This window comes from Dipodomys spectabilis, unplaced genomic scaffold (assembly GCF_019054845.1).
Source record: "Dipodomys spectabilis isolate Male_0828 unplaced genomic scaffold, ASM1905484v1 ptg000018l, whole genome shotgun sequence".
Taxonomy (NCBI): domain Eukaryota; kingdom Metazoa; phylum Chordata; class Mammalia; order Rodentia; family Heteromyidae; genus Dipodomys; species Dipodomys spectabilis.
This window is the reverse complement of record NW_024870695.1, coordinates 4,047,066-4,062,892: the sequence shown is the minus strand read 5'-3', so window position 1 is coordinate 4,062,892 and position 15,827 is coordinate 4,047,066. Positions and strand designations below refer to the sequence as shown.

The 15,827-nt window shown below is 43.2% G+C and overlaps 1 protein-coding gene across 2 annotated transcripts in view; it reads left to right on the top strand.

Moving 5' to 3' along the window:
* The window catches only part of Prpsap2 (phosphoribosyl pyrophosphate synthetase associated protein 2), a 33,775-nt gene extending 20,296 nt beyond the window's left edge, over positions 1–13,479 (top strand). For both annotated transcript variants that reach the window (XM_042673962.1, XM_042673961.1), the window contains 4 exons: positions 5,268–5,416; positions 8,256–8,326; positions 11,980–12,126; positions 12,902–13,479. In XM_042673962.1, coding sequence (XP_042529896.1) covers positions 5,268–5,416; positions 8,256–8,326; positions 11,980–12,126; positions 12,902–13,060 — 526 coding nt within the window. In that variant the 3' untranslated portion in view covers positions 13,061–13,479. The remainder of the gene's footprint in view (positions 1–5,267; positions 5,417–8,255; positions 8,327–11,979; positions 12,127–12,901) is intronic.
* The last annotated feature ends 2,348 nt before the right edge of the window (positions 13,480–15,827 follow it).

The following is a 15,827-nucleotide window of genomic DNA, read 5'->3' as shown; positions in this document are numbered from 1 at the left end:
CACCCCAGCTACAGTGGTCCCTGGGCCCTTATTTTCTTCCATGGACTGATTTCAAGATTGCTTTGCCAACTCCACTTACTAAATCAGCATTTTTGTTTCCTCTTTTCTTCTCAGTCCCAGTCTGTTAGTCATGCTTCTTGGCCAGAGCCATCCAGATGTGGGGATCCTGTCCAGTGTACCCCTCACACTTCCAGGCTGGCAGCCACCACAAAAATACTGGGGAAGTTACTTTGTAGTTGTTTATTGCCTCTTACTTGGAGAAGTCAGTGATTAACAGAGTGGTATCCAGGCCCTTATTTGTATGAATTCACAGATAACATTTATTTAAACCAAAGCACCCGAGCTGTACCAGCCTGCAGCCCTGAGAGTCTACAGAGCCAGTTTTAGCTTGGAATAACCGAGGTGCAGCCCTGAGAGTCTACAGAGCCAGTTAGGTTTAGCTTGAAATAACCGAGGTGCAACCCTGAGAGTCTACAGAGCCAGTTAGGTTTAGCTTGGAATAACCGAGGCCTTGATCTTATTCTACTTAAGATTGGATTGTGCCTGGGAAGATTTTATGTAGCAATCTTTTCAGGAGAAGCCATACATTGGAGAAAGAAAGAACAAAGTCAGTGTAAGAAAAGGCTTTTTTCCTTAAAAAGCTCTTTTAGGATTATTTTCTAGTTGACTACCTTGGCTTACTGGTCACTGTTAAGTCCCTGGGTGTGAAAATACCTCTTCCCCCACTCCGCCCGCGCCCCCCCCCTCAGGCTGTAGTTATCAGTGTGAAAGGATTAGGGAGAGCTTGCCCAGAGTAAGTCACCAGGTAGCAGTCTTGACAAGCTGTTGATATCATAAACTAAGCATGATTCTTAGTGAATGCACTTGGTATAGTAATAAATTTAATATAAAATAAAGTGAGTTATGTTTGGGGCAGCACTGCCCCATGTTCTCATGTCTGCTTTCCCTGTACCTTCAGGAAACTTTCCTGTCCTGAGTCCCTTCTTGTCCACCTGACTGAGTTATAGAAACCCTGATCTCATTTTGTAATGTAAACATTTCAAGCAGCTTTTTAAAATGTTCACAGGCTGAATTAAATTTGGTTAGTAATTTATTCTCTGCTTTATATGTGAAGTCATAGGACATACAGTTATTCCTTGGTGTCCATAGGATATTAGTTCCAAACCCCCCTCAGATGCTCAGATTCTTTACATAATAGGGCCAGGTGTTTTCATATGACCTATGCACATCCTTCTGTCTTCCTACATTTTTTTTTTTTTGCGGGGGGGGGGTTCGGTCGTGGGGCCTGAACTCTGGGCCTGGGTGCTGTCCCTCAGCTCTTCAGCTCAAGCTCTACCACTTGAGCCACAGTGCCATTTCCAGCATTTTCTGCTTATGTGGTACTGAGGAATTGAACCCAGGGCCTCATGCATGCAAAGTAAGCACTCTAACACTGAGCTACCTTCCCAGCCCCCCCCCCTTTTTTTTTTTTTTAATTTGCACTACTGCCTGTTAAACTCAGGACCTCTAGCTTGCCAGGAAATGTGCTACCACTTGAACCATAGCAGTCATTTTAGTCATTTCATTGGCTTTTAGGAGTTTTGTTTTGCTAGATAGGGTCTTATCCTTTTTCCTAAACCTCAAATTGTAATCTTCCTCTGTATTTAAGTCTCATAATTACTGTTCAGTTCTTGTGTTCTTTCTGTTAAGACTTTTTTTTTTTGTACAGACTTCCTGTTCTGTTTCTTCATTTCTTCAAGCATATTTATAACTACTTCTTGCAACATTTTCCATTGACTGCTCTAAGATCTGTCATATAATTTTTCTTATTTGTTTGTTTTTTTGTGCTGGTCCTGAGGCTTAAACTCAGGGCCTGGGCACTGTCCCTGAGCAAAAATGTTTGCCCAAGGTTAGTACTCTTACCACTTAAGTCACAGTTCCAGTTCATGCTTTTTGGTAGTTAATTAGAGACAAGAGTCTCATGAGCCTTCTGCCTGGACTGGCTTTGAACTGCAGTCCTCAGATCTCAGCCCTCTAATAGGTAGGATGAAAAGCATGAGCCACCAGAGCCCAAAGCTTAGTAACTTTTAATTGGAGTCTAGACATTTGGATATTATTAGTCTCTAGATCTTATTTAAACATCCCATACCTTTTTTGGATCACTTTGTTTTCTTTATATGTGGTGCTGGGGTTTGAACTCAGGACTTTCTACTTGCTAAGCAAATGCTCTACTATTGAGTTATTGGATTAGAATTTGTTTTGATTTTAGTTACTAGGAAACCAAGACTGGGCCAAGTGCTAGTGGCTCACATCTGTAATCCTAGCTCCTCAGGAGGCTATGATCTGAATATCGTGGTTCAAAGCCAGCCCAGGCAGGAAAGTCCATGAGACTCTTATCTCCAATAAACTACAAAAAAAAAAAAAATGCTGGAAGTGCCACCATGGCTCAAGTAGTAGAGTGCTAGCCTTGGAAAAGAAAGAATTTCATGGATAGCACCCAGGCCTTGAGCTCAAGCCCCCAGGACTGGCACCAAAAAAAAAGAAGAAGAAAAAAAAAAGAAAACCAAGAATAGAAGAACTTGCAGTGTCCTTTAAGCATTAGACATTTGCTGTGCATTCGGTACTGAGGATAGAAGGCAGGGTGAGACCAGTGTCCCACTCAGAATCTGGCCCAGTGGGAGAGATGGTCATGTTGTATGGCCAGAGACCTAATGGAGCAAAGTGAAGAGCAGTGAGAAGGAAGGGATGGGTGTGATATAAGAATTAGGAAAGTGATAATGCCACAGCAAAATGAATGCTTTAAAGGGAAGCTGAAGTGGCTTTAAGTATCAGACAAGCCAGAACAAGAATGTTGTTAAGGATAAAGAAAAAGTCAGTTCTTCAAAAGAACACAATAATCTTAGACAGTAGGAGTTGAAAAAGCAATGTTTCATAATGTATGAAGTAAAGCCTCAAGGATAGTCAGTGACTCGTGTCAGTCATGTAAGAGCAAGTGGACAGAAACTCTCTGAGGCTGCAGCTGATCTTCTAAAGACACACATCTGTTTATTAAGGTAGACCATATTGTGGGCTATAAAACAAGTCTTTTTTTTTGCCGGTCATGGGGCCTGAACTCTGGGTCTGGAAGCTGTCCCTCAGCTCTTCAGCTCAAGGCTAGCGCTCTACCACTGGAGCCACAGCGCCACTTCCGGCTTTTTCTGTTTATGTGGTGCTGAGGAATTGAACCCAGGGCCTCATGCTTGCAAGGCATGCACTCTACCGCTGAGCTACCTTCCCAGCCCCTAAAACAAGTCTTAATTTTACTTTTACTTAGGTCATACAAATACCCTTTATGTATATAGTAACCTAAGTAACACATTGGTGAATAATCCTTGGGCAAAGAAGAAATCAGAAGGGAAGTTAGAAAGCATTTAGAAAGAATGACAATGGAAACAGAACATGTGAAATTTTGCACCATACCACTGACACAGTACTCCTAGGAAGAGCTCTAAAGATAACACCTATTAGAAAAGATCATAAATCCATGATCAGTGTCTACCCTTACAAAACTAGATAATAAAAAGGAAATTAAGCCAAAGTAAAAAAGAAAGCAAATAATAAAGAGTAAAATGTAAATCAATGAAACAAAAAACAGAGAAAAGCAGTGAAAACTGGCTCTTTGATAAAAATCAGTAAAATTGATAAGCCTTTGTCTAAAGGCACAAGGATTGTGCTTCAAAACCAGCCTGGTCAAGAAAGTCCGTGAGCCTCTTATCTCCAATAAACCACTAGAAAACTGCGAGTGGCACTGTGGCTTAAGAGGTAGAGCACTAAGCCGGGCGCTGGTGGCTCACGCCTGTAATCCTAGCTAGTCAGGAGGCTGAGATCTGAGGATCGTGGTTCAAAGCCAGCCCGGGCAGGAGAGACCATGAGACTCCTATCTCCAATAAACCACCAGAAAACCGGAAGTGGCGCTGTAGCTCAAGTGGTAGAGCGTTCGCCTTGAGCTGAAGAGCTGAGGGACAGCGCCCAGGCCCAGAGTTCAAGCCCCATGACCGACCAAAAAAAAAAAAAAAAGGTAGAGCACTAGCCTTTAGCTGAAGAGCTAAGGAACAGTGCCTGGGCCCAGAGTTCAAGCCCCAAGACCGACAAAAAAAACCAGGTAACCCAAATAGCTTTAGACCTATGGAAGAAATTAAATTGAAGCCCAGCCTGGTGGCTCACACCTGTAATCCTAGCTACTCAGGAGGCTGAGATCTGAGGACCACGGTTCAAAGCCAGCTGGGGCAAGAAAGTCCGTGAGACTTATCTCCAATAAATCACCAGAAAACTGGAAGTGGCGCTGTGGCTCAAGCGGTAGAGCACTCGAGCCCAGAGTTCCAGTCCCACAACCTACAAAAAAAAAAAAAAAGAAAAATTATGGGCTGATACAATTGAATTAGGACTGTCTTAAAGAGAAATTATGAACTTCAGCTTTAGAGAGCCTGTGTGAACAAATCACAACATTGGAAATCCCTTAAAGAAAAAGTTACTGACTTAAAAGAAAGTTTAAAAGAATTTATAGGGGGGGGGGAGGCGGGGAGGATTGGGTGGGGGGGGTAGGGAGGGGCTGGGAAGGGATGTGAAGGGTAAACAAAGGAGGAGGCTGCAATGCTTGATAAGAAATGTACGCATTATCCTGCCCATGTAATTGTAACCCCTCTGTACAGTGTGTTCACAAAAAAATAAATAAATAAAAAATATATAAAAAAAAAAGAATTTATAGTATGAACTCTAGAGAAGGTTAAACTATGATGTTAATAAGCAAATCAGTGGTTGCCTGGCTGGAAGCAGAAATTATAAAGGGCATGTTCTTCATTATTTTGATGGTTACATGGGCATCAGAACTTAACATTTTGTAAAATTGCTCACCTTAACTATACAATTTCTTGTATCTTCATTATGCACTCATAAAACTATTAACAATTTATGCAAAATACTTGATGTGTTTTGTGTTATTTGGTTGGTTCTCCTATGGGCAGTTAACATCAACAGTGACAGGAAGCAGGTTCAGAAGTCAGGCTCTCAACTGGATAACTACAGACCAGGCCAGGCCTCTGCCCATCATTGGAGCCAGTGTCCAGAGGGGATGCATTGTTCCGTGGACTCTCCACACTGAGCCCTGGCTTGTCAGATTCTAAGCTTATTTTATTCTCTTTGTTCATTATTCCTCTAAAAGCTACATTCTACTTTTTCATCTTCATATGCTCTCCCTAAACTGCAGACCACAAATGCTACATGATTGATTGGTGTTTAATGCTTCTCCTTAGGGCACAATCTTTTGCAGAGCGCCTGCGCCTGGGCATCGCAGTGATTCATGGAGAAGCCCAGGATGCTGAATCTGACTTGGTAGATGGTCGGCATTCCCCACCCATGGTCCGGAGTGTGGCTGCCATTCACCCCAGCCTGGAGATTCCCAGTAAGTGTGCCAAGGGCACCTCTTCAGCACTGTCCTCTGATTATTAGGCTGACTTGTGGTTTGCTTTTTGTTTTGAGTTTGTTTGTTTTTTTAATTTATGTAAACTCCTTTTTGCTTGAGTTGGCAAAAGCTACTGGAACTCTTTTCCTGCCTGGATTCTAAAGAATATACTGGTTCTGGCCTCAGGTGGTAGAGCTCTCTAGCAGACTCTGATATGGCCCTTCAGGGAATCTGTTCACTGGTTTAGCAGTATATCCTAGAGTATACTCTATACTCTTTGACATAAGCAGATGTTCACCATCATGTTACAGATAATGCAAAACATTGGGCAGTTTTAGATAGTTTAGCAGAGAGTAGGGCTGGTAAACTATGTGGTATCAATACCACTAATTCTGCAGCTTGTGAAATAATTGGGACTGCCTAGAAACCTGAGAAAATCTACACATCAGTAACATAGCATAGCAGCTTAGGCTGCTGTGACAAATAGTTTCCGTTGAGTAATTTATTAATGACAGGGATTTAATGCTCATGATTCTGGAGACTGGAAAGTCCCAGGACACTGTGCCAGCAGCTGTGGCATCTGGTGAGAGCCTGTTCCTCTCACATCCATCAGCAGGTGGTAGAAGAGGGTGGAAGGCTCTTCAAGTCTTCTATCAGAGTATTAATCCCTAAACAAGGACAGCCTGTAACACAGACCCCTACCACAGGCCCCTTCTCTTAATACCACCTCAGTGTGTTTCAGCATGAAACAGTAGAGATACAAGCGTTCAGACCACAGCATTTCACCTTTGGCCCCCAACCTCCTGTCTGTGTTCATTCCATCCCAGAGCCATAGTCTAAACTGCGGTTATGCCTTAACTTAGTTCCAGGGTCAACCCAGAAGTCCACTGTCTCATTGAAGCACCAGCCAATCAGACATGGTGGCCTCTCAGAGAGTCCTCCCAAAGCAAATCTTTCTCCAACCCTGTGAAAGCAAACAAGTGAGGTGGTTCTAAAATGCAAGGGGGAGGCAGGCCCAGGCCTCACTAGACTTTCCTAGAAGCAGGAGTTAATAGGTCACAGAAGCAGCAGGTCCTAACCTAGTCAAAACCCAACAGGACAAATAGCATTGAATCTACATGTCCCACCTTCCAGATACTGTTATTGGGGCCACAAGGCTCTAGGAGACAGCCCATGAACTGTGGGAGGAGGTAGTCCTGCTCACGGTCCATTTGCTCCATGTACCCATGGAGATGCGATGCACTGTATTGGGGCTACCACTGTGGAGCTTACTGCTTGGGCCTTCCAGAAGCAGCCTGACCCTTGGGTGGGCAGCCAAGGAGCAGGGCACAAGAATGTGAGGAGCAGAGCCTTGAAGTGGTTCTGCCCCCAAGTCCCTAGAGCCCCACCTTATGTATCTGTTGACAGACATTTTACCTTTTCGGTGTAATGTTGCTGTGTGCATTCCTGTCTGTGTGGACAGCCTCAGTTTTTTGCTATGTGTCTAGGAGTGGACTTGTCTGATCAGATGCTAATTCTGTGTTTAACCTTTTGAGAAACTGATAGTGTTTTCCACAGCAGCTTTGTCATTTTACATTCCTTCCTGGGATACATAGGGGTCCAGTTTCTCTAGCACTTACTTGTGATTTTTTTTTTCCATTCTTACAGCCTTGTGGGTATGAAATGGCATCTCATTGTGGTTTTGGTTTACATTTCCCTAATGACAGGATGCCAAGCATCTTTTCATATGCTTGTTGGCTGTTTTTATACTTCTTTGGAGAAATATCTATTCAAAGCCTTTACCCATTTTTGAATTGGGTTCTTTTCATTGTTAACTTATAAGAGTATACATACATACACACATACACATTACATACACATATACACACATACGTATGTGTGTTTGTGTGTGGTGTGTATGTGTGTGTGTGTGTGTAAAATTTGGGTTCTGGACTCCTACCACATAGGTGATTTACACATTTTCTCCATTCTCTGGGTTGTCTCTTTATTTTGGGGGCCAGTACTAGGGCTTGAATTCAGGGGTTCACACTCATGCTTGACTTTTTCTATTCCACTTTTTCTCTATCACTTGAGCCACACCTCTACTTCTGGCATTTTGCTGGTTAGTTGGAGATAAAGAATCTCACAGATTTTTTTTTTAAAGAGTCTCACAGTTATTCTTGACCAGGCTGTCTGTGAACTGTGGATCCTCAAATCTAATTACAGGGATGAATCACCAGCACCTGGCACTTTTCACTTTTTTGATAGAGTTTAATGATGATAAAACCCAACTTATTTTTTTATTTGTTGCTTTTCTGATAGTGTAAAATTGAAAAACATTCTTTTTAATTTTTTCCACGTGGTTTATAGTTTTCAGGTGAATTTTACCTCGTTAGTTGAGTTTATTCCTAGATGCTTATGTGAATGAGGCTGCTTCTTAATTTGCATTCTGATTGCTCACTGCAAGTGTATAAAGGAAACAGCTGATTTTGTGTGTTCATCAGGTTCTCTGCAGCTTCACTCAGTTCATAGGTTCACCTTCGTAGTTTGTCTGAGGTTTCATGTTGTCTGCTAATGAAGTTTTACTTCTTCCTTTCTTATCTGGATGCCTTTTATTCTTTGGTTCTTTCCTCATGTCTCTTGCTCACACATCCAGCAGGTGGGCATCGTCTCCGTCTTCTCAGAAGCAGCAGCTTGCCATCTTACCACTGCATGTCACATGGTAGATTTCCATAGTTGCCCTTTGTCAGAGTGAGGAAATTCCCCTTTCTTCCTGGTTGTTGGAAGTATTAACTTCTTGAAGTCTTTGTCTTTACTTTTTAGCATGGACACTTAGATGTGTGTGTTTTATTCTGACCAGTGCTGATTCCTAAAGAGAAGCCCCCCATCACAGTTGTTGGCGACGTTGGAGGAAGGATTGCCATCATTGTGGTATGTAGGCCTGTTGATTTTCTCCACATCATTGTTTGCCATTGCTCTTCTGTTCATTTATTTGTAAATTGTCTTCATAAAAATACCTGAGGATAGTGCCTTGACAACGTCAGTCTCAAGCTGAGGTCTTGTGCTGAACGTTTGCTTCAGCCCCCAGCAGAAAATGCTGTTCATTGGTTTAAAATGAGTAAGTACTTGGTGTTATAGAGCTCTTTATCAGTCATATTGTGGGAAATTGTTTATGGTAAAGGTAGGGTACAATGTTAATTATAACTTTTAAAATATATATATTAGTAGTTTAGTGATGACCTAGATATGATCCCCACCACCCCAAAACAAAACATACACCTCATTTTTACATGTCTATGCAGTTGAAAGAATAAAATTAAGAGCTGGGAGGTCTTCCTGGGCTTTCTTTGGTCTCTTCTCCTTTTTCCAGAGGTGGTCACTAGTCTGAGAGGTGTCCACACAATCCTTGCAGTCTACTGTGAATGCATGTGTCCATAAATACTGTGATTCTGGTGTTTACATAAGTGACATAGCGTGTATCTCATGATTTATTTTTATTTATTTATTTATTTTTGTCGGGCTTGAACTCTGGGCCTGGGCGCTGTTCCTCAGCTCTTCAGATCAAGGCGAGCGCTCTACCACTTGAGCCACAGCGCCACTTCCAGCTTTTTCTGAGGAGTTTAGCTGAGATAAGAGTCTCAAGGACTTAACTGCTCCAGCTGGCTTTGAACCGCGATCCTCAGATCTCAGCCTCCTGAGTAGTTAGGATGACAGGCGTGAGCCACCGGTGCCCAGCCCTCATGACTTTTAAACATGTTTTTAAACATTATCATAGAGGATTACCTGTGTGACGGTGGTATCCACTAACCTATCCTCTGACTGTAGCTCTTGATTCAGGCAAATAGCAGGGCTGGAAGTGTAGCTCAAATACACACTTCGCCTGTGTGAGTATCCTAGATTCAGTGCCAGTTCAAGGAAAAAAAAAAGGGACAAATAACAAATGTCTTATACAGGAAATATATAGTCTTTTTTACTTTTGAGATTAACTTTTTTTTGGTCAGTCATGGGGCTTGAACTCAGAGCCTGGGCACTGTCCCTGAGCTCTTTTGCTCAAGAATAGCACTCTACCACTTTGAGCCACAGCCCTACTTCCAGTTTTCTGGTGGTTAATTGGAGATAACAGTCTTCACAACTTCTCTGCCCAGGCAGGCTTTGAACTGTGATCCTCAGATCTCAACCTCCTGAGTAGCTAGGATTACAGGGTGAGCCACCAGCGCCCATCTTAGATTAACTTCTTTTTATTTAGCATGGTTTCCTTTAGGTCGTTCTATTTAAAGTATAGCAATAGTCTATGCTCATAGCTACCACCATTTAACTGTTGGTTAAGGGACATTTGGATTATTTCCAATTTTATAAGCAAAACTTCCATGAATGTTCTTATGAGTTTTTGTGTGAACAGAGTACACTGAGTTATTAACCCACAAGGGCTATTATCCCCTCAAAGGCAGTTATTGGTTTACATGAGGGAAGCTAAGGAAAGTTTAGTTTTACAAGCAACTGCTAGCCAGCTGTGGTGGCACACACCTGTAATCCCAAGTACTGGAGAGGAAGAGACAGGAAGAAGTTCTAGGCCTACCTAGAAGGTGGCTTTGAAAAGTGAGCAAGACCTTATCTCAAAAACTAAAATGGGGGCTGGGAAGTTGGCTCAGTGGTAGAGTGCTTGCCCTTGCAAGCATGAGGCCCTGGGTTTGATTCCTAAGCACCACATAAGCAGAAAAAGCTTAAAGTGGCACTGTAGCTCAAGTGTTTGCCTTGAGCTGAAGAGCTGAGGGACAGTGCCCAGACCCAGAGTTCAGGCCCCATGACTGACAAAAACTAAAACTAAAACTAAAATGGCTGGGTGAGTAGCTTCAGTGGTAGGGTACTTAAAGCCCTGGATTCTATCCCCAGAATAGCAAAAGAGGAAGGGGAAAGAAGGAAGCTAACTTAATAACTGACTGCTATTTGATGTCAGCCCTGTCAAAAAGAAATTCAAACTTTCTCAGAGTGGTTATACTGCTTTCCCAGTAGCATCTTTAAGATAATATATACATGTATGTTTTAATCACAGTACGATTAGCATACATTTAGAAAGTTGAATATATAACCCTAAGTGGGACTGGGAATGTGCCTTAGTGGTAGAGTGCTTGCCTAGCATGCATGAAGCCCTGGGTTCAATTCTTCAGTACCAGTACCACATACACAGAAAAAGCTGGAAGTGGCAATGTGGCTCAAATTGTAGAGTGCTAGCCTTGAGCAAAAAAAAAAAAAAAAGAAGCAGCAGCTTAAGGACAACACCAGGACTGGAAAAAATAAAATAAACCTAAACATTCAATACTGGTTGAAAGGAGAGCTGGAGTCTGTGGTCTGCTCTTTGGAAGTACTAGGCTGGGTGTCTTACTAGAAAACAGTAGCTGAGCTGGTGGCTCACTCACTCCTATAATCCTACCTTCTCAGGAGGCTGAGATCTGAGGATTGCAGTTGAAAGCCAGCCCAGACAGCAAAGTCCATGAGACTCTTATCTCAGCTAAACTATTCAGAAAAAGCTGGAAGTGGTGCTGTGGCTCAAGTGGTAGAGTGCTAGCCTTGCATAGTCCTGGGACAGAGGCCCAGGACAGCAAAGAAAGAAAGAGAGAAAGAAAGAGAGAGAGAGAGAGAGAAAGAAAGAGAGAGAAAGAAGAGAGAGAAAAAGAAAGAGGAAGAAAGAGAGAAAAGAAAGGCTACAATGCTTGATAAGAAATGTACTCATTATCTTGCCCATGTAATTGTAACCCCTCTGTACAGTATTTTCACAATAGAAAGAAAGAAAGAAAGAGAAAACAGTAGTTGGCTAGCATGTGCTATTTCCGACCTACTTGGGACACTGAAGCAGAAGAAGCACTCAAGCCCAGGAGTTTGACTACTCTAGACAACATACAAACTAAATCCTTTTGTCTCACTGTGAGGACATAGGTAAAAAGGCTATTTCCTACCAGATGCTAGTGGCTCATGCCTGTAATCCTCAACACTTAGAAGACTGAGATCTGAGGATCAAGGTTCAAAAAGCTAACCAGGGAAGATAAATCTGTGAGACTCAGCTCTAACCAACAAGAAGCTGGAAGTAGAAGTGTGGCTCAAGTGGTGGAGCTCCAGCCTTGAACAGAAAAACTGAGGGACAGTACCTAGGCTCTGAGTTCAAGCCCCAACTACTGGCACAAGCCAAAAAAAAAAGGGGGCTGTTTTCCAAACATTCAATAGAGAGGATTTAGAAATAAGGAACAGTAGCAGGAAAAAGTTTGGGAAAGCCAGAGTTTATAGTTCCATTACCTTAAGTGAAAGTATCTAGAGCCTTTGTTACACATTTCAAAGTTATCCCACAGATGTTCCTGGCACAGAGATCTGGCCTCCACTACTAGGTGTAGGGATGGAAACAGTACTTTCCCCATGGAGCCTGCAAGTGACTTGTGGGAAAGGCATGGACGGGCCTGTGGAGTACAGTAATGGACAGTGTCACCTTGTCATCAGCTTGCATCAAGACTGAATAGCACACTTAGATACTTTCTCCTGGTTGTCTTGCCTGCTTGGTAGGTATTCATGTGCCTTTCATTCTACCTGTGACTTGACAGGATGACATCATTGATGATGTGGACAGCTTTCTCGCCGCAGCAGAGACCCTGAAAGAGAGGGGAGCATATAAGATCTTTGTGATGGCGACCCATGGCTTGTTATCTTCAGATGCCCCCCGGCTGATTGAAGAGTCTGCCATTGACGAGGTAGTGAGACCTGGTGGTGTGGGGGCAGGGTTCCCAGGGCACTCTTCAGTCCTTAGTTAAAGGCATTGAGTATAAGATTGAGCTTGCTTGTGATTTAGAATGGATTCAGTATGATGAATGTAATGTGTTGAAAGTTTTTTAAGAAGAGGGTGGGGGAAGGAATGGGATGAAGGAGAGCAGCAGAGGGGGAGATTGATCAGGATACATTGTATAAATGTGAAGTTTCACAATGACCCTCCCTTGTTTAAAAAAATAATGAATTCAAAACATAGGTTGTACTTGTATTTCATTAAATATGAGCTTCTAGCACTGCTACATTTTAAAAGTAGAAGTTTTCTGCATGCAGTGGTTCAATCTCTTGGATAATTGAGAAACAGATCAGGGAATCAGGGTTTGAGGCTAGCCTGAGCTTAAAAAGTTGAAGAATCTCCATTCAGATTGCTGAGGAACCATCGGACTATGCTCTGGTGCACTGCCCCATTTCACAGGCCCACCAGCAGGGTGTGGTGCAGGTTTCTCTCCAGACTCCCCAGCACTGGTTATCTGCTTTAATTGTAAGAAACACAGTTTCTCTTTGCTGGGAGTCTTGCTGAAGGTAAGATGGACTTATGTCCTCCTGCCAGCTAGTACTGCAGAACAATTATGGCTTTCCTTTTCTGCTGAGGATGAACCCAGGGCCTCATACTTGCTAGGCAAGCGCTCTGCCATAAGCCACACCCTCAGGTCTGAAGCCACTTAGCGTCTGATGCTCTTGGTGGTTTCTTGTGATTCACAGGTGGTGGTTACCAATACAATCCCACATGAAATCCAGAAGCTCCAGTGCCCCAAGATCAAAACCGTGGACATCAGCATGATCCTTTCAGAAGCCATTCGCCGCATTCACAATGGGGAGTCCATGTCTTACCTTTTCAGAAACATAGGCTTAGATGACTGAGCAGCTTTCCTTTTGTAAACTGCCAAGGGCCAAACTGGAAGCCTGGGTATGGGTGCCAGGAGGAGTCACGTGCCCAAGAATGACTGGATATACTTGACTGGAGCCCATGTGTCTCATCCCTCCCTCTCCACACCCGCTCTTCTTGATGATTCCTAGGAATATAAACCAACTTTTTACATTGGTTTGGGTACCTGTGAGTTTAGGGGGCAATTTTTATAAAAGAAAGTATTCTCCTCTTAAATAAAGCAAGCAAGACCTAGTTATGGTGTTACTATTGGTTTTTAGTGTAACTATTTTAACTACACTTGGAATAAGATTTTTTTAAGATCTTAGCTTTTTTGCAGAGTTGCTTGAGCCAGGAATTCAAATGAGTTACAAAATGATCTACTGTTTCATTCCTACAGGCGAAAAGCCAAAAGGATGATGCTATTTGAGTGAGTGAGTGGTGTTTTTTACTTGCTTTTATAGACAAGTGTAAGGAGTATGTGGTCATATTTATTTTCTACAATGAAAGAAGGAATAAAACTGTGTGTTTGTTTGTTTTTTAACTTTGTGTTTTGGCAATTGTTTTATAACTAAAATAAAATAGTGGAAGTTGAATTGGTGTGTGGTGGATGTGGAAATGTTTGCCAGCTCGTTAATGTCGTTTCTTCTGCAGCTCCTTAGGAGTACTTCTTAGTTGTGAAATCCCCTGCTCTGACAACTGATCAGAGCCCCTTGAAAGATGAGTCTCTCGGCTGAGGCAGGAGAGGATGTGAAGCTCAGGACAGGGGAGAAAGTGCAGGCCACAACTCACCAGGGGTGGAAGTGACTTTTGTCGCTGGGTATGGCTTTGCTCCTTTGTTAGAACTCAGTGTGTGCAGCCCCACACACTGGATTGTTAGGTTGCAAAGGGTGAACTTTGTCAGTTCTAAAGAGTACCTGAATTAAAAGTGTGGAATTTAGAACTATCCTTTTTTCCCTTTAATAGCAGCACTGTGATTTGCCTCTCACTTGCTAGGCAAATGCTCTACCACTTGAAACCATACCTCTAAGTTTATTAGTGTTCCTTAGAGTTTATTAAACAGGAGCCTTGGGTCCCTGTGGTGGACCAGTGACTCCCTCTGAGCTCATAGATGATGGTAGGATTTCTCACAGAGATGACTTTTCCTCCCACAAACAAACGCTTAAACGTTTACTTTCGGCCTGTCACAATCTGAGCAGCAACAGGCCTGGGGTCCTCTGTGTTTCTGGAAGCAGCCAAATCTGGTAATTGCACAATTCTCTGCACTCACCCACCCAGCAAGGCCTACCCACCGAATTTTACTCATGAGAAAACATCTGGAGTAGCCCCATCCCCTAAGTCTTCAAACTTCAGTAATGATGGAAAATGCCCTTGTCTAGATGAGCCTGGCCCTAGAAGTCTTCATGATAGAACAGGCTTCGAGACTCTTGCGCAGCCAGAGCTGGAAAAAATGCTTAGAGAACAAGGTAGCACTGTCACACGAGGAGCCAGCCTGTGTGTTAGGAGCCAAAGAAGCTTCAAGAAGTGAGTGTCCTCTCCACAGACAGCCCTTGTCCCATCTCACTGTCTTCTGTTGTACATGACAGTGGAGGAGGCCTTGCAGTCTCACTTTGGAACTGAGGTCTTGGGAACTTTTGTATGGTGCTCCCTGCTGTCATTGCGGCCCTCTGCCCTTGCCTGGTAAGCAGAAGATGCCTTTGCTCTACATGGCTGAGAAGAGATGCACCTTGGAGCTCTTCTGCCACCTTGGGTGGCTGCAACCAGTAGGTTCAACCTCTGGTATTTCTGTCCAATAAAGAAAAGTTAAATTGGCCTAACAAAGTTGCTCATGTGCTAGAGCAATGGCTTAGCAAGCAAAGGCCTTCAGTTCAAACCCCAGGGTCACCATAAAAATAAAGTGGCCAGGTGCCAGTGGCTCATGTCTATAATCTGAGCTACTCAGGAGGCTGAAGTTAGAGAAACTATATTCGAAGCCAGCCCCAGCAAGGAAATTTGTGAGACTTATGGACATTTAGCCACCCAAACCCCACAAGTGGAGCTGTGGCTTGAAGTAGAGCCAACCTTGAGCAAAAAAGCTAGAGCCAAGCACCAGTGGCTCATGCCTAGCTACTCAGGAGGCTGAGATCTGAGGATCACAGTTCAAAGCCAGCCCGGGCAGGAAAGTCCATGAGACACATCTCAATAAACCACCAGAAAACCGGAAGTGGTGCTATGACTCAAGTGATAGAACAATCACCTTGAACTGAAGAGCTCAGGTTCAGCACCCAGGCCCAGTGTTCAAGCCCCATGACTGACAAAAAGGAAAAAAAAAAAAAGCTAAGGATATGACCCAGATCCTGTGTTCGAGCCCCAGGACCAGCACCAAAAACAAAATGAAAAAAAAAACTGATAAAAGACAATGGAAGCTTTTGCCTCTGGTTAATAAACTCATGGTTAATGAACTCATGGTGAATCGGGATCCTTCCAAGCCACAGAGACTTGAAGATAATGTCTACTAGCCCTGGAAGGGGATGAAGACAGTTGTGGAAGTAGTCCAAACCTTGTATGGGTAGAGTCATAGCACCAGTTGGCACAAAACTTAGCAGAATGCAGGCCATGGAAGAGTCACCCTCTCTGAGGGTTCTGATAATAGAAGTAGCAAGCACTGAGGCTCAGAAGCCATTAGCACATGAGATGTCCAAAGCCATACCCTATCCTGCTGGGCCTGGGATAGGTGGAGGTCCTTGAGGGGACCTGCAATGTGTTGGGGAGCATGTGGAACTG